The 17704-nt window shown below is 39.0% G+C and overlaps 3 protein-coding genes across 4 annotated transcripts; all 3 read left to right on the top strand.

The window, feature by feature from the left end:
• The first annotated feature begins 280 nt into the window (after positions 1–280).
• Positions 281–2765, top strand: LOC148295295 (putative LRR receptor-like serine/threonine-protein kinase At3g47570). Its single transcript, XM_088251968.1, has 2 exons — positions 281–2132; positions 2251–2765. The coding sequence occupies exons 1-2, from the start codon at positions 401–403 to the stop codon at positions 2634–2636; spliced, it is 2118 nt and encodes a 705-aa protein (XP_088108094.1). The 5' UTR covers positions 281–400; the 3' UTR covers positions 2637–2765.
• Positions 2766–4795: 2030 nt separating this feature from the next.
• On the top strand, positions 4796–8275 carry MEE62 (Leucine-rich repeat protein kinase family protein). The gene is made up of 2 exons (XM_021946332.2): positions 4796–6660; positions 6896–8275. The coding sequence occupies exons 1-2, from the start codon at positions 5247–5249 to the stop codon at positions 7531–7533; spliced, it is 2052 nt and encodes a 683-aa protein (XP_021802024.2). The 5' UTR covers positions 4796–5246; the 3' UTR covers positions 7534–8275.
• A 1559-nt stretch (positions 8276–9834) lies between these two features.
• On the top strand, positions 9835–14159 carry LOC110746117 (transcriptional regulator family protein). 2 transcript variants are annotated; one of them, XM_088252693.1, is made up of 8 exons: positions 9835–10490; positions 10839–10899; positions 10994–11223; positions 12268–12469; positions 13055–13186; positions 13355–13455; positions 13547–13634; positions 13782–14159. In XM_088252693.1, the coding sequence occupies exons 1-8, from the start codon at positions 10065–10067 to the stop codon at positions 13832–13834; spliced, it is 1293 nt and encodes a 430-aa protein (XP_088108819.1). In that variant the 5' UTR covers positions 9835–10064; the 3' UTR covers positions 13835–14159. The 2 variants fall into 2 exon arrangements, with proteins under 2 accessions (XP_088108819.1, XP_021802025.1); XM_021946333.2 differs by having other exon boundaries at positions 9842–10490; positions 13547–13656.
• The last annotated feature ends 3545 nt before the right edge of the window (positions 14160–17704 follow it).

Genomic DNA, 17704 nt, shown 5'->3' with positions numbered 1-17704 from the left:
CATGCAACCTCAAACGTGTTTTGTTTCAAAAGACAAATCTATTTAGGACTTTTATTTTATTTTTAGAGATTTCTGTTTGAAAATTGTTGTATTAATTAATATTATGATGTGACATTTTATACTAAAAGTCATGAACGATTAGATAGGGTTAGATTAGGTTACATAAATCCATATATACTGAAATTGTTGTAGATAGGATTGTGACATTGTGGCACTGGCAGGCACTATTCCATGGTCCTCAATCTTCAATATCTCCACCATCAGAGTTCTGTCGCTTAGTCTGAATCAGCTATCGGGTAGCCTCCCAGCAAACATAGGCCTTGGGCTTCCAAACCTAAAAGGCCTTTATATAGCAGCAAATGGCCTTAGCGGAGTAATCCCCAACCTCTCCAATGCTTCTATGCTCACGCGGCTTGAATTGGCGCAAAACTCATTTACAGGGTTTATTCCTAGCACGCTATGTGCCTTAACAAACCTTCAGACGCTTCAGTTATTCAATAATAATTTGACGATTGATACTTCCACTCTCTCTTGTTTGGCTAATCTTGGAAATTTGACATTTTTAGCCTTGACAGCTAATCCGTTAAATGCCAGACTTGATGATTCCTTTCGAAATTGCTCTTCTACATCCAAGCTTCAATATATTTATTTATACAATTGCAACATGAGGGGTAACATTCCCATTGGTATTGGCAACTTGAGCAGCTTGATATACTTAAACCTGGGATACAATCAATTGAGTGAATCAATTCCAACTTCACTGAGAAGACTAGGGAATCTCCAAGGTTTAGGCTTGAATGATAACAAGTTGCGAGGGTACATCCCATATCAACTATGTCAATTAGATAACCTAGCTTACTTAGATTTGAGTAGTAATCAGCTCTATGGTTCTATACCTTCTTGCTTGGGAAATCTAACCGCATCTCTAAGATATCTATCATTGGCGTCCAATTCGTTGAGTTCCACAATACCTTCTAACTTTTGGAGACTTGCCTATATCTTGTCTGTAGACTTATCATCCAATTATCTAATTGGACATCTCTCACAAGATATTGAAAACTTGAAAGTTGTGACAGAGGTAGATTTATCAAATAACAATTTATCTGGTATCCTACCAAGCACTATTGGGGTTCTTCAGGGTTTGGTTAATCTATCCTTGGCAAATAATAATTTGGAAGGCCCTATTCCAAGTTCATTTGACGGGTTGCTAAGCCTGCAACTCTTGGATTTGTCCAGAAACAATCTATCTGGAGTGATTCCCAAGTCTTTAGAAGCTCTGTCACTTCTCAAGTATATGGATTTGTCTTTCAACAGGCTCCAAGGAGAAATTCCAACTGGTGGACCGTTCCAAAACTTCTCCGCTCAATCATTTGTCTCAAACAAAGCACTCTATGGTGCAGCCCGACTTCAGGTTCCACCATGCAAAAATGGTACACTTGAACCAAATTGGAGGAAAGCTAAATATATCATCCCAGGGATTATATCAGTAATTCTCTTTGTGGCCTCTGTATCTGTCTTTATACTACGCAGGAAAAGGAATGTGGAAGTTGCAGGAGAGGCTACCTCGTTGCCTCAACTTATTTGGAGAAAAGTTTCACATCTAGAACTTCAAAGGGGCACAAATGGATTTAATGAAAACAACCTACTTGGAAGTGGGGGTTTTGGTTCAGTATATAAAGGGACAATTTCAAATGGAATAGATGTTGCAGTAAAGGTTTTCAGTTTACAGCTAGAAGGGGCTTTCAAGAGTTTTGATAGGGAATGTGAAATTCTAAGCAATATTCGTCATCGAAACCTTATCAAAATCATCAGCTGTTGCAGTGAAATTGATTTCAAAGCCTTGGTACTGAACTACATGCCTAATGGGAGCCTCGAGAAGTGGTTGTACTCTCAAAATTCTTTGAATATCTTACAGAGGTTGAACATAATGATAGATGCTGCATCTGCACTGGAATACCTACACCATGGTTATTCAATACCTATTGTGCACTGTGATATGAAGCCAAGCAATATACTACTGGATGATGATATGGTTGCACATGTTGCTGATTTTGGAATTGCAAAACTCTCGGGTGGAGGAGATTCTATTACCCAAACTATGACTCTAGCCACTGTTGGGTATATGGCTCCAGGTGATGTACTTGCTAATTTAATATCTTTCAATTCTATACATGCTGTACTTAATTATGCATAATTTTCATTTAATATATATTCATAAACGTGAATATATAAGTATAATTCATAATGCAGAGTATGGATTGGAAGGAATGATTTCAACAAGAGGGGATGTGTACAGTTTCGGAATTGTAGTGATGGAAACATTCACAAGAAGGAAGCCAACAGATGAGATGTTTGATGGGGAAATGAATATAAAGCAATGGATTGCAAACTCACTAGTATTACCATATGCAAAGATAGATGAAGTTGTGGATGCCAATTTGCTTGGTATTGGGACAGAACAGGAAGATGATGATCATGTGAGGAAGAGGGATTGCATATCAGCCATTATGAGATTAGCTCTTACTTGCTGTGCAGAATCCCCAGAAGATAGGATAAGTATGAAAGAAGTTGTAGCCACACTCAACAAAATCAAGACAAAGTTTTTGAAGGATGCTAACCGTCCTCTTGTTCAGTAGCGCTTCAATTAATGGGTACTATCCTATGACATGTATTTCATGCACTTTGATTTGATTCAATTTCAGTCTTTTATTTAGACAATGTGGAGGAAGGCATACTGTTTTATTTCAGACTGATTTTATGGTGGAGTGTGAAGACTTATTATATAATATACTAGTCTTGGTAGTTGTTATGGTATCAGTATTATAGGAGGGTTTGTTCTGTTGTGTTGTGGCTGCAACCACGACCTCTTGGGAGCTCCACCGCTGCTTTCGCCATGCCAAGAGGGAAAAAAAGGGCTGATTATGGCAGCCAGGCCTCCCACCCCATAGTTGTTGTCTGTAAACAAACCAGTTGGGTTTGGGCCCTTTTGGGAGCTATTAGACTAAAAGCTCAAATCATACACACGTGACGGGCCTAAGCCCAACAAAGTAAAATACCTAATTGAATTTGCGTAGACAAATCAATCCACCTACCTTAACTTTGTATTTGGCTCTCGAAAAAAAAAAAAAAAAAGAAGGAGTCGCCAAAGATTTTCATAGAATTATGAATAAAGAAAGAAAAAATTGGTTGGAGAGGGTTTGTTAGCTTAAATTATGTTTAGAATATTCCCAACTGTTGTTGGGTTTTTTTCATAGTTCCAATCCAAATGTGCTGTCATTCCATGGAGGGTTTGGTTTGGAATTTTGTGGATTAGGTGATGCCTTATGTGCATATTTTAAACTAAACCTCCAAATTGATTCAAATTTAATGTATTTTATGCACACAAATAAGAAAACACCCAGCTGAACTGAGCCAAAGATCACGTGGCCAGGGCAGGTAAATTTGACCACGTGGACTCAAGTCATGTATGTATGTAGCCTGTAGGTGGTGGTGATCAGGGGATCAAGCTTGCTTGCGCGGCTTCCAAATCCATTGGAATTTATTTGATGCAGAATTGCAGACTGCAGAGCAAAAACTAAAAGTTTGATTAATTGCACTCTACCCCTTAAAAGTCTAATTCCAAGGGCCCCACTAATCATGACACATTATATATTAATTTATCTACTTATTTTCCATCTAAGCTATTTAAATGAATTTAAAATGAACTGGTATTATTATACTAGATGGTTTGGACTGAAGAGCTGAGTGGAAACCTTTCATATTAGCAGCAGGTTCATACTTGCAATTACTCGTTGAGAGGAGAGAACCTCTTTGACTGAGGTCAGAGGTGGATATCATATCACTATAGGGGTTTTTCGTCAAAGGTCAATGTAGTAGGAGGGCATTATTTCTTTCTGATATGAAGTTCATCTTTGATCATGATGTAAATGTTAATTTGCTGCAGGTTTATAGCCATTCAAATGTCTAAAATTCAGCATTGCATATTGGATTCAAACATCTTTTTAATAAGAGAGTTATCCAAGAAAATGCAGCACCACAGCAGTTTACCCAAAAGTAAGAAACACACATTTTCCTTTCCATATCAGCACAGATTCAGTGAAGCCAACAAGCAAAAATTGTACATGCAAACACAAGGAACAACACATTTCAAAATGCTCTCAATTATGCAGAGTAATTGTCTTGTCATCTCCATTTTCCATATCAGCAGAAATTAGAGTGCCCAATCTTTGACAAGAAGCTCTAAACCAGAAACTTGGAAATGTCAAGAAGCCCCATACAGGAGAATGCTTGACAATTTATCCTCACAACTGCACCCTCTGTCTCTCTGTCCCTCTCAGTTTCAAATTGTAATTAGCTAGCACCCACCAATCCTCTTCCCCCGCATGAAACAATTTATATTACTAAATCTAGACTAAACCACAGTAGAGTGGGTCATTTGGAATATTAGGTAAACCCAATATCATATCTTCTGGTAATTAATTTAACCAAGCTCAAAACAACAGATGTTTTTTTTAGTATAAGCAATAGGAATTTCTCTCACACACACTACCAAAGTGTCATAAGAGTTCGAACTTGAAAACATTAATTTGCAAATCAATGCTCTTTTCCGCTAAACTAAACTCTAAACAAGAAAACTATCATTCGCTGCAAACCCATAAATTTTAATTAATTTCTGAAAAATTTGGGTCCCCAGGTGGCCAGGTCTTTTTTCTTTTGACCAGGGTCCCCTCCCCTGCTAATTAATTTAAAGCCCCAATAAGCTTATTCATCTCTGGCTGGGCCTAAATCTATCCAACCAATACAACAAATGACTGAAATTACCACCAAAACAAGAAAAAAGCAACATGTTTTTGGTTCGCATGCAAACCTTGTAATTTTGAAACTAATAAGCCATGTAGAATTTCTTCATTGGGGAAAAAATTGAAAGAAATTTCGCAATCACCGCATCAGTCACCGGTGAAATTTAAGAGCCTTGAGTGAGTCAGAGCAGCTAGTCAACCAAACCTGTCCGACTTCTGTTGTCCTCCAACTGTTACACTTCCTCCCGACGTCAGATTTTTCCGTTTAACTTAACGCCTTAATCTCCCACTTCACTTGCTCCACTTATTAAACCCATAACATTGACTGGTGCCTGCCCCTGTTTTCTCCATCCCTCCTCCATTTCATTCACTACTCTCTCTCTCTCTCATGGACAACAAAACAGGAGGCAGAGTTTGAGAACTGAAACCCAGTTGCAGAAAAAGAAAATGAGAATCTTGTTGAGGTTTTTGGTTCTTCTGGTGCTGATTGCAACATCAGAATCCAAATGCAACAGCACAGACCAAGAACAAGTCTCCAAGGCTTTCAAATCAGTCGCAGGTTTCAATCTCTCTTGGCTTCATCAACAACAAGGATATCAATCCAACTGTTCAAGCCCGCCCATCACAGAAATAAAGCTCCCCTCCAGAAATCTCAGCGGGATCATATCATGGAAGTACCTCAGAAACATGTCACAGCTGAGCACCCTTGATCTCTCAAGCAACAATCTCAAAGGCTCTGTTCCAGGTTGGTTTTGGTCTCTTTCAAGCTTGGTCCAAGTCAATCTGTCCAAGAACAGGTTCGGAGGGAGCTTTGGGCTCGAACCCATCTCGGGAAATGGCTCCTTTTCCTCGGTTCAGGTGCTCAATCTCTCAACCAACAGGTTCACCAACTCTGTTCAGCTTTCGGGTTTCCCAAAGCTTAGAGTTCTTGACCTTTCTCACAACGATTTGGGCACTCTGCAACCATCTGCTTTCGCCAACCTCACCAATCTCAAGCACCTCGACATCTCAAGCTGCAAAATTTCAGGCGAGTTGAAACCCATCTCTGTTTTGCGCACATTGAGCTACCTAGACGTCTCAGACAACAGCATCAATGGTACTTTCCCTTCAGATTTCCCTCCCCTTAGCAGCCTCAAATTCTTGAACATTTCGTTCAATAACTTCACAGGCATAGTTGGGTCAGAAAAGTACCAAAAATTTGGCAAAGCCGCTTTCATCCACGCCGGGAAAGATCTCACCTATTTCAACACTTCCAAAACCAAAGCCCCAAGCTTTCACAATTCCATCGCAAACCCACCTCACAAACCCCTCCAAAAACACAAACCCACAAACCAAATTAAACCCATCCACAGAAAACCCAAAAAGACTCTGACTATTATCCTATCTTCTGTATCTACATTTTTAGTCCTTGTATCCGTAGGCATTTGCATAGCGTACAGATGTAGAAGAAAGCAAGTGGCCAAAAAGCACAAATGGGCAATCTCAAAACCGGTCCAATTGGTCCCCTTCAAGATCGAAAAATCAGGGCCCTTCTCTTTCGAAACAGAGTCAGGGACTTCATGGGTTGCCGACATCAAAGAGCCAACTTCAGCTCCGGTGGTGATGTTCGAGAAGCCACTGATGAACCTCACCTTCAAGGACCTGATCGCTGCCACGTCACACTTCGGCAGGGACTCCCAACTCGCAGAGGGCAGGTGTGGGCCCGTCTACACCGCCGTGCTCCCAGGAGACCTCCACGTGGCGATCAAAGTCTTGGAAAACGCCAGAGACGTTGATTATGATGACGCGGTGAACATGTTTGAAAATCTGTCGAAGCTCAAGCACCCCAATCTGTTGCCTCTCTCCGGTTACTGCATTGCAGGTACTGTACAGTCACTCTCATCTTCCATACCAAACGCATTTAATGAAGCACACGGGTTTTTATTACAGTGTCGTAAATGACAAAGTCCGTACGTACGACACTGTTTTTGGCAGCATCGTCACGTAAATCTAGTTATTAGCACAGCACAGAACAGGCTATGGTTGCAAAACATGTAAATTTGTGACGGTGCGAGTTCTTTACACCGAATGGTTTCTCCAATTTTTGTTTTTGGCAGGGAGAGAGAAGCTGGTGTTATACGAGTTCATGGCAAACGGAGACTTACACAGGTGGCTGCACGAGCTTCCAACCGGGGAGCCCAACGTAGAGGACTGGACTGGTGACACATGGGAGCAATACGGGGCCTACTCACCCGAAAAGAAGGGTTGGCTCACGCGCCACCGCATTGCTGTCGGGATAGCGCGTGGAGTGGCGTACCTACACCACGCTGGGTCCAGGCCCGTAGTCCACGGCCACCTCGTAACTTCCAACATATTGTTGGGGGCAGATTTCGATCCAAGAATAGCGGATTTTGGGTTGCGAAATGTGGGAAGCCGCATAGATATTGGCGGCAGTGGGGCGGAGACGGATGTGTATTGTTTTGGGGTGGTGTTGATGGAGCTGTTGACGGGGAGGACCGGGACGGCGGAGATGGTGGTATGGGTGAGGAGGCTGGTGAGGGAGGCGCGTGGGATGGACGCGCTGGACGAGAGGTTGAGAGAGAGTGGGGAATTGGAGAGGGAGATGGTGGAGAGTCTGCGAGTTGGGTACTTGTGTACGGCAGAGTCACCTGGGAAAAGGCCCAGCATGCAACAGGTCCTGGGTTTGCTCAAAGACATACATCCCAGTCCCACTCTCACCATGGGCTTGGGCTAACTCCACTCCTCCTCCTCCTCCTTCTCCTCACGCGCTATGAAATCGCGTGGAATTGGGAAATTAGAAATGAAAACGAGATGCTTTTTTATTATTTATTTTTCCTCTTTTTAATATTCAAGATCAAAGGGTGAATGAAGGGGACCACGTTTGGTTGTCTCAAATTTAAGAATTTAATTATTTTATTTTACACATTTGTGACATGGATACACAAATCTAAAGAAAAGATAAAGGGTTTTGGGCCCATGCATGAAAGCATGGGCGGGAATGGTGGTGGGAGAGAGATGTTGAGGTTTAGGTGAGCAGAGACTGCGCAGAGAATCCCACTTATTGCTTGTCTCTTCTTGTGGATGGGTTCTCATCATCAACACTTTACCTTTTATTTTTTAAGTTTCTTGAGTTTTCTTTTTCCCCTTTCTTTTTGTTTCTACTGTCTGCTCTGCTTTATTCTTTTCATCTTTTTGGGTTTTTGATTGTTTTAATTTCCCAAGGAAAAAGAGAAAAGAAGAAACAAGATATGTTAAGATACTTTATACCTGGACAGTTGGGTTCGATAGATTACCTCTTCCTATGCATGATTCAATCTCGTCTCATCTATGCATGACAGTAATTACGTGTTTAGGCTGCCTTCATTTTGCGAGAGAATTTTCTAATGGAATTTTCTAGTGGGAGTGGGGCGGCGTTTGTTTGGCCCACGCTAATTGGTTTGGCTGTATGTTAAGTTCTAGTTGTTGGATTTATTCAATGATTTGACCCCACGTTGTTCTTGTCGTCAATCTTTTTGGCTATTTTTGTCTGCAGAATCGGCCAATGCAAATTCCATTTGAGGTATTGCGCATGGAAACCCTAGTTGCAATGTGAGCAAACATACAAGTTGACTGATTTTGTACAAAAGTATATTGTTCACGGAAATGCTTCTAGTTGCAAGGTTACCCTAGCGTGAGTTGTTTGTTCATTATCTTGAGCCGTTGATGTATTGTGAGACTCCGAACATCAATAATAACATATAAAGAGAGCTTTGTATATGCGGTGTTGGTAAGATTTTGTTGTAAACTTGATTGATTATGTTTAGTCGCTAATCATGTCATTGTTAAAGCCAAAGTGGAGAGCTTTTCCGAGTCAGAAATGGTGTGTATAGGTCATTGTCCAGCTTTATAAGTTTGAAGTCTATGTCCAAAGCTCAGATAACGCGGTGGATCTCATTCTCACTCCTAGCTAGGTAAAGGTAATAAAAAGTAAAAAGCTTAAGTGGTCGATCGTCCAGTTGTTATCACTTATGATTAAGCTCCATGTCTTTTGATCTGACATTTTCTAAAGTCTGTGGGAACTTGGAAGACTAGAATTAGAAGAATTTTCATGCAACGCGTTATCAAAGCTATCTGTGGAACAAATTAAAATCCAAAAGCAAAAGAATCTGGGTATTTTTTTAAAGCAGACAACGATAGTGAGAGAGAGAGAGAGAGAAAGAGAAAGCTGACCAAGAATTCCGTGCCCTGTATGTGGTGTCTGGCCAGCACTGGCTAATCTTTGATGTCTTTTTAGGATCGAACTATATTAATTTCTTTGATGTCTTTAATAACAAGGTTGGTACATAAGAGAGTCAAGTAAGAAAATGAACGATATTAATTTCGTTGTCACATCACTTAGCTTCACAAGCAACTATATCACCAAGTGTACTGCAAATCCACATCACAATAAGGTGATTTAATTGAAGAGTGTTTGTCAAGTTTGACCTTCTTACCTTTTGGATATCGACCCTTCTCTTTGTACAATCCATCACAGATATGTTACTCAAAATGTATATTCAATGAATATGCAGAACTTGCTATTGATCATTTAGTATAGTGACATCGGTTTTCATTTTGTTGAAAGAAGATTTTAGAGACGACAATTGTCGATTAAACAACAAGTAAACATGCTGATCTCCTAATCTTAAACACATCAAACCTGTATTCAAAAGTTATATTCCTCTTATACCATCACCTAATTCTTAATTTAGTGGTATTTCTCCTCCCCTCGCTCTGAGGGATCGTAAATCAAAAAGTGCCTATAGATTTCTGCTTCTACCCTTGTCTATGTCCGATTATCCTTTATAAATACACGTACCATTTTCCAGTCCTCCTTCTTGTTGGACTTGATAATATGGGCTAAGCCCAATAATCAGGCATTCGAGCCCTTAAAAGTAGATTGCTGTCCTCTAAGCCTTAGGCCCAATTCATATTCTCAAACCTCTCCTAAAATCTCTGAGGAGAAAATGTGTCAACCCAGTAGGCTCAATCGCAATTTGGGTCTCTATTTTAAAGTTACATGGATCCTGGCCATTTCTGCGATCCAAAAGCCTCAAACACCATCGGCGATAGATCTTCCCCCTGCCATCGTTTTCTTACTACATTTCAATTCTAGAATCGAAACCCATTCGATTGCTGCACCTCACTTTACTGCGTGTCTTCCAATTTCAAATTGTTAGTTAATTAATTAGCGCGAATCCACTGTGGAAACCCTAAATTCCCAAATTCTGTCCGCTCCCAAACCCCATGGCCTCGAGAAAGAAGCAATCCGAAGCCATGGCTTTGCTGGTGTCCAATTACAACGATGAGGAAGAGGATGAAGACATGGAGGATATTGAACAAGACCTAAAAGAAGAAGAAGAATACGATGAATATCAAGAACGACGAGAACAGCGAGAATACGACGATTACGGAGAGCTGAGAAGAAGCTCGGAAGATGCTTCAATGGTAGACATGGATAGAATAGTAGCTGGTGATTCTGGTAACGACGATAGCGCACCGCCTAATGCTGGCGATAATGAGAATTTGACTCCGAATGAAGTTCAATTTCGTCATTCAACGCCGCAACTACGACAGCCGGTGCCGTCGGATAGTTTAAATAGAAGTAGGAGAGGGGCGCTTACGATTGTGGACTATGGGCATGATGAAGTTGCTATGTCTCCTGAGCCTGAGGTATTCTCTTCATTTTTCTTTTCCCCTTTTTCTTTCTGGTGGAGGTTTTTTGCTTGCTGTGAAACGTGAAGAAGCTAAATGAAAAATGATTTGGGCGTTTATCATGTGTATGTTTTTTATCGCAAAGGATGATAACTTTGAGTGTTCAAAAAGCGGTTGTCATGTTGGGTTTTGCTTCATCAAATGTAAAATTTAATTCTATATTGGGCTTTCACAAATTATCTAAGTAGTTTATAGCTTATGACCCATATTTCGGTGATTGTTTGATTCATACATAAATATGGGTAGAGGAAAATTTATTCTTTGCTGAACTTATTAGTACGTTTTTTTGGTGCTAATTGATTGCAGGAAGGTGAAATAGAAGGAAGTGGTCGCGTGAGGTTCGGTGCAGATCTTTTATCTGCTAATGGTACAAATGTTGTTTTCAGAGCATTTACTGTTTTCATATTTCCAACTAATGGCCCTTCGTCGTATCTCAAACTTCCTATAATTGTTTGTTGCAGGTGATTTCCACGATAAGACACCTCCTGGAACAGTTCACATCCTAACACCTCTCAATCAAGCGACTCCTCAGTTATCTGAACCATCTCAATCTGATACAATGAACGATACTGCACTTGAATCAGAGGGTATAGATGCTGAACAGGCGGTTGCAGAAGAGCAAAAAGATGTTGATCCGTTAGATAAGTTTCTCCCGCCACCAGTGAAAGCCAAGTGTTCAGAGGAGCTGCAAGTAAGTTCCTTTTAACAGGTTTACTATTTGCAGAATAGATACTGCTTTCCAAAGTTCAGGTTCCTCTAGGGATTTTAAAGTACATAACTGTTCATCTCAGAGCTACCCTCTTAATATAGCTCCTTTCAGTGTCAATTGATAAAGCTTGAACTGTACAACTGCTGCCTTAAGTCGTCCCTGTATAGCTTAGTGCTCTGTGGTTATGTGACCTTTTCACTCAAGTCCTGGAACTCTTTCGAGGCTTTGGCTGTGGCATGCATCTAATGCTTCATGGTTTGTACTTTGTACAGATGAGGCCTTTTCCCACTTCCCCCCAAATTAAGATAAATAGGAAAACTGTTTTGACACGTGACCTTTTTATGTATGAAACTTTATTTAAAATCTGTCAAGCGTTTAGTTCTGATGCTAAGCTGCTTGTATGAATATGGTTTGAAAACTATAAAGTGACAAATGTTTTTTGTTGTTGAAACTTTAGGATAGGTGGTTTTTCTGTTTGAATATAGAGTCATGGATCCCATGTGGGTTGATACATAGAAATGGATCTTTTTTGTTCCAAGAAAGGTTTGAGAAAGAGAAACATGAATTGATCTGGCTATTGTGTCTGCCTTGCAAGACCACAACTAAATAGTTCAGTTTCCCAGTTGGTTCCATCTGCTGGTGATAACGGGTCACCTTCTTCCGGGGACTGTTCACTCTAATGGATAATTCTAAATGATACTTTGTATTTGGTTTCCTTTGCTGATTTAAGGCTGTGGAAAAATTGATTCTTCTAAAGGTTCCAGCATGATAGGCCTTGTTAAAACTAAAAAGCATGATAAGCAAAGATGAATTTGTTCAAATCTATAAGAGAACCAACCAGTAGGAGGCCCTCAAGGATTCGCAGAGACAGAATAGTGGCTTACAGAGTATGTGCCATAGGGTCCTGCAGTTGCCTTATATTACCATTCCTTTATTCCACACAGTCATTGCAAGTTTGTGTCTTTTTTTTCACAAGTCATTTAAATGTCCTGTATTTGATTAACTTTAAATTTCATTTGATTGCAGAGGAGGATAAATAAGTTTCTTGAATTAAAGAGATCTGGGAAAAGCTTCAATGCAGGATTGCGCAATAAGAAGGACTATAGAAACCCAGACTTTCTATTGCATGCAGTGAGGTATCAAGATATTGATCAGATAGGGTCTTGCTTCAGTAAAGATGTATTTGACCCTCATGGATTTGACAAAAGCGACTACTATGATGAAATAGGTCACTTGCAATTCTTTGAATACTCTCTCTCTCCCTCTCTGTGTTACCTTTTGTGCTTCAGTGCTAGGTCCTGTTTAACTATATGAATATTAGTTTTATCATATATGCTCTTTGTCAATTGAGCTATTGTGGTTAGTTTTTTGGGAATATGCTCTCTCTCTCTCTCTCTCTTACCTATTGTGCTTCAGTGCTAGGTCCTGTTTAACAATATAAATATTAGTTTTATCATATATGCTCTTCGTCAATTGAGCTATTGTGGTTAGTTTTTTGGGAATGTGTTCCGGTAGACTTTGTTTGGTATGTGGAGAGATTTGACGAAATTGCAGTAGGAAATTTATGTTTTCTAGAAATAAATGACCTGCTGCCATCACAAATTCCAAGTTTGTAGACTATAATGAAGAGTTGCATATACAATCATGTTTTTCTCTACTGAATTATGTTTTTGCAATTCTGTCGGGTTTAAGTGTACGTCAGCCAATTCGAGGAGAAATGTGGAATGTATTCAACTTTGTTGCTCTCTCACTCTCTCTGTCTATCTGGAATGATTCTCCTTGCTGCTTATGTTTTGTATGTTTTGGTAAGCAGAGGCTGAGATGAGGCGTGATATGGAAAGGAGAGATCAAGAAAGGAAGAGGAGTCAAAAGATTGAATATGTTTCAGGAGGAACACAGCCTGGAATAGTTGGTGCTGCACCTAAAATTAACGTACCTGTTCCAGGTTCGAAACCATTTAATATTAATCTTTAATAGTTAGGAACTTAGGATTGATCTGAAGATCTATGCCCAGTCGGCACAACTTTGTCACCTGGCCTTGGCTTATCACCTTATAGGTTAATTTAATGAGATATCCTGAATTATGGTTCTCTTGTATGGAGTCATTTTTCAGGTGTTTCGACCATGGCTGCTTCTGGATTGAACTCCTTGCCGCCTGCTCCTGATGTCATGCCACGGGACGGTAGACAGAACAAGAAGTCAAAGTGGGATAAGGTTTTAATTTATGGATATGCGTCCTTATCTTCCATATAGATTGTGATAGATATTAATTCACTGACTGTAACAAATGTTTTTTGTCTTTCAGGTAGATGGTGATCGAAAGAATCCTCTTCCCTCTGGAGTGCAGGATTCTATGTCCACTGTGGGGACTCAAGCAACACTCTTATCTTCTGGTGCTGGATACATGGCCTTTGCGTATGTTTTATTAACTGCTTCTTATTTGCTAATCTATTATGAATTCCTTTCCTGTTTTTATTGTCTACTGAAGCAGAGCATGATAGTTTTTTCTGACATAATGACCGCTTGGGATTATTTGGCAGGCAACAGAGACGGAGAGAGGTGGAGGAGAAACGATCTGGTGAAAGGAAGTTAGACAGAAGATCTTGACCCGTTTCATGTATTTCTTCCTAGCAGCAGGGACGGAGAGAAGTGCAGGCAGCATATACACCATTTCACCTTTAGTTCCAATGCCAGGGGGCCTGTATTTTTGTTATGAATAACACATCTTGTACATGGTCAGAATGAAATCCGCTTGATGGCTGTTACAGTTTGAGGGAGGTCAAGGGCTTCATCAATTAAGTAATCAAGTTTACCGAGTTATCGATTGCTTAAGGTCTTAATTTTCCATTGTGGTGCTGTTTAGAAATTGATGAGCTATTCTTTGTGTGAAATAAAAATAAAGGATCCCAAAAACCAAATCAATTATCTTTGATACGAGAACTAATACTGCATTTGACGAATTGGAAATCTCTGTAGATCAAAGTGACAGATTACTCGGGCCGAAAGTAAAAACTCACGGGGTGTATTTTCAATTATGATTTTTTTCGGTAGATGCTAGCTAGCAAAAGCTCTAATTATTAAACTAGAAGACTCGCCTCTATGTACCGTCGATTGAAAACAATCAGTTTTTTGTTATGTTTTATTTGATCCAAAAGCTATCAGATTAAATAAATATGGGACATCAAGGGACCTACTAGTGTAGTAGTAGTCTAGAGCAATTGCTACCTCCAGAGAATGTCCTAAATTCAAGTTATAGTATTCGTATAGTATGTCTGAGTTTATTATGTTATCGCTCATCTCAATAAAAAATATTCTAAAAATAAATTAAAAAAATAAAATATGGGACATGCAATGGTTATAAAATTGTTGCGTTGTGTTGGAGAGTGTAGTATGGTTAATTACCACAAATTAAGGACGTCCCTTGGGCCCTGTCTCCTAGCATAGCACCCTATAAATAACACTAGCATACAAAAAGTTAATCAAGTCCTTGTGGAAAAATGGGGAGGGAGTTCTTGTTGTCCAGCTTTCACTCCCCGCGCTTTTCTTTTTTGGCCCTACCCTTGTAGTCAATCAATTCAAGACTATTATCCAAAATTAATTAATAAAAACATATCCGATTAGGTAACATCACATAATTATTAGGTTAACATACACATTATTAAGGAATCTCAAGTCTCTGCATTTACGAGAAATTGTTAGTTGTAGAAGTTCCTGGACTCGGATTTATAATCTCATTCCTATCTCCTAAACTTAATTTTCCTTTGTTTTTTTTTTTTTTATACTAGTTAAGTTTTGCAGAGACCCCTTTTAGCTGTAGACTCTTTGATGAGTGATGAGGTAGCACCTTCTCTTTTACTTTGTTGCAAATATATGCATCTAATCCTAGCTATGATAAAGGAATCTGAATAGGATATCGACCAAAGGGTTATCAGTAGAAGAAGTGTGATCTCGTTGACGAATTAAGACCTACGTCAACAAAGATAAAAGTAGCCAATAATACACTTACTTACTAACCAAGAAAAATTGGATTGTTTCTTTTGGACGCACATATCACAACAAATCTTCATTTTTAATGTCAAACTCAGATGCTTTGTTCTAGCCGAAAGGAGTGTCCCTACCTACCTCATCTCACTGACAATAACATCATTTTCTCCAAATTATACAGTCGTCTCGTCTTCTTCCCTTCTAGTTTCATCTTCTCTCGACTGGCATACAAGAAACTTGGTCATCGTAGTCAAAGGTAGCCTGTGGTGGACCCACGACAAAATCATGCATGCTTCCACTTCTTTACTTGTTCTACCTCATGTTAAAAGGGGAGCATTTTTCTTTTTAACATCGCATGATGATTACACGACCTTATTAATTCTTTGTACGACAAAAGGATCCTTTGTTTTTGCTTTAACCCCGGGATATGCCAATTTCATTCTTCTTTTAAGATTACCTATCTTTTATATCATATAGCTTCCCCTTTTGCTTACTCTTTTTCTAAAGAGCATACATAAGTCGTTTATGTTGTTATTAGACTCTAAATTTTTGTGCGATTTGCGAGTATTTTATGTTGTTATAATAACCGAACATTTACATTTACATATATGAACGTCAAGTAAGCATGCATGTTTAGTTTGAACAGTACATTCATTCTTACATGTCACGTAGAGTACTTTGATGGTTGAATATACCCAGCTAAGGTGAAAAAAGAAAGAAAAAGAAAAAGAAAAAGTGAGCTTTTCTGCTGATTACCGCTTGAATGGATATACCCCCCAGCTAGCTGAGGTCTCGCATGCAGCTTCTTAATTATAACAAGATTCTTACTACAAAACTTGATGGAAATTCTGTTTTCCTTTTGGCCACCTGGGCGTTAAACTATAGTGATAGTGGGATGGGGGGTGGGATAGATTCTAAGTTTGGTATCTTTTTTTATACTTTACACTTTTTTTTTGGTGTCATATTGTCTGGATTGGTGTTTCCTATGAGTATGGCTAGTGTCATCCTTTGGATAACTCATCCTCGAAAGCGATATATATATTTATCTAGCTTTCTCCTTTCTGCTCTCCCTTTTCACTTTTGCGAAAAATTGTTTTAATTGTTATCTTCTTGCTGCCATGGGTGCATGCAATGACATCCTTTATCAAAAGGAAATGAGTCTATATCCTCCTTTTCGTATTAGTTGAGTTAATTCTTTCTCTATCTTTCTCGTCACGTATTATCTCAAATCGTCATTCCCATCCTTTAAAAATGTACACATATAAATGTTACACATTTCTATTTAACCTTTTAATGTATTTTATACTTTTATAGGGACCCTTTCTTCTTTTCTTTTCTTTTTCTTTTGGAAAAGTTCATTAATGGTTATTTGTTCTGGTCTGGGGAGGTGGGTACAGAGCGATAAATACCATGAATTTTGCAGCTGTGGTGGTGCAGGAGAAAAGGGAAAACTCGAGCTATATGTATAGTACACACAGACACAGTGTCTGTATTATTACCAGAGATGGGCAGATGGGCTCCGATTTCCAAGCTGCTGGCTTGTCTTAAGCTTGCAGAAATATAGACGTTGGAGATTCGAACACTGCTCTTCACACGTTGAGGCCTAGTCAGATTCTTCTTATTTAAACACAAAGAAATCAGCCAACTGCATCATCGGGCACAAAAATTTTGTATGCTACTTAAACCTAAAAGCACCCAAAGGCCAAAAAGGAAATAAATAAATTCAATGCTTTAGGGTTTGTTTACAGTAAACAAGAATAATCATTTAAACCCTTGCCTCCAAAAAAGAATATAATCATTCAAACTTTTCTCATGTTAGAAATCATACGAATCTTATCAAACTCTACCAAAATTTGAAAACATAAGTTTGTCCTTTTAATTTTGGGCAAAGGCACCATACAACATGCTCCTGAAAAGTTGGTATTTATTTTGATACGTTGCTGTTAATCATTTATTGTGTGAAGGACCACATATATAGCTACTTAGGTATCAATTGAACTTCCTCATGTCTATAATCTATTGCCAATTCAAATTTATGCAATTCCAACAATTATTCTAACATGGTATCCTAAACCTATACATATTTTTCTTAATTTTTGTGTGTGTTTTAATGTGATGTCTTACTATTAAGGTTCACATTATGCAGCATATACAAACCATTAGGCGTTCAGAAAAAAAGTTTGCGTGTAATATTGATTCATGTAGAAGGAAAATGAAAATAACTGCTCAAGGAAAGTTGTGTCGGTTACTTATGTCTCTCTCATTACGTGTTATTTGATGGAAGAAAGAGGTTTTCCTCATGTTCTATTTTGAGTTCATAACTCCTACCTCAGCTTATCTACATTTCCCTCCTAAGAAGAAAATTAGATTTGCAAGGAGAGAATTAGGAATTTTCATTTATTTAAGCAACTAATACTCGGAACGCTTATTTAATGTTTTACCCTTTTAGGTAATTAGATTTCTGAACAATTAAGAAATT

This window comes from Prunus avium, chromosome 4 (genome assembly GCF_965620075.1).
Source record: "Prunus avium chromosome 4, drPruAviu1.hap1.1, whole genome shotgun sequence".
NCBI lineage: Eukaryota > Viridiplantae > Streptophyta > Magnoliopsida > Rosales > Rosaceae > Prunus > Prunus avium.
Note: the sequence above shows the minus strand (reverse complement) of the source record. Positions and strands in the feature narration are given on the sequence as shown.

Bases quoted from the DNA above. Each gene is read 5' to 3' on its own strand.
- LOC148295295 (XM_088251968.1), top strand. From the start codon at position 401: ATGCTCACGCGGCTTGAATTGGCGCAAAACTCATTTACAGGGTTTATT. The intron at 2,133-2,250 runs GTGATGTACTTG...TTCATAATGCAG, and splicing joins TGTTGGGTATATGGCTCCAG to AGTATGGATTGGAAGGAATG.
- MEE62 (XM_021946332.2), top strand. From the start codon at position 5,247: ATGAGAATCTTGTTGAGGTTTTTGGTTCTTCTGGTGCTGATTGCAACA. The intron at 6,661-6,895 runs GTACTGTACAGT...TGTTTTTGGCAG, and splicing joins CTCCGGTTACTGCATTGCAG to GGAGAGAGAAGCTGGTGTTA.
- LOC110746117 (XM_021946333.2), top strand. From the start codon at position 10,065: ATGGCCTCGAGAAAGAAGCAATCCGAAGCCATGGCTTTGCTGGTGTCC. The intron at 10,491-10,838 runs GTATTCTCTTCA...AATTGATTGCAG, and splicing joins CTATGTCTCCTGAGCCTGAG to GAAGGTGAAATAGAAGGAAG. The intron at 13,456-13,546 runs GTTTTAATTTAT...TTTGTCTTTCAG, and splicing joins AGAAGTCAAAGTGGGATAAG to GTAGATGGTGATCGAAAGAA.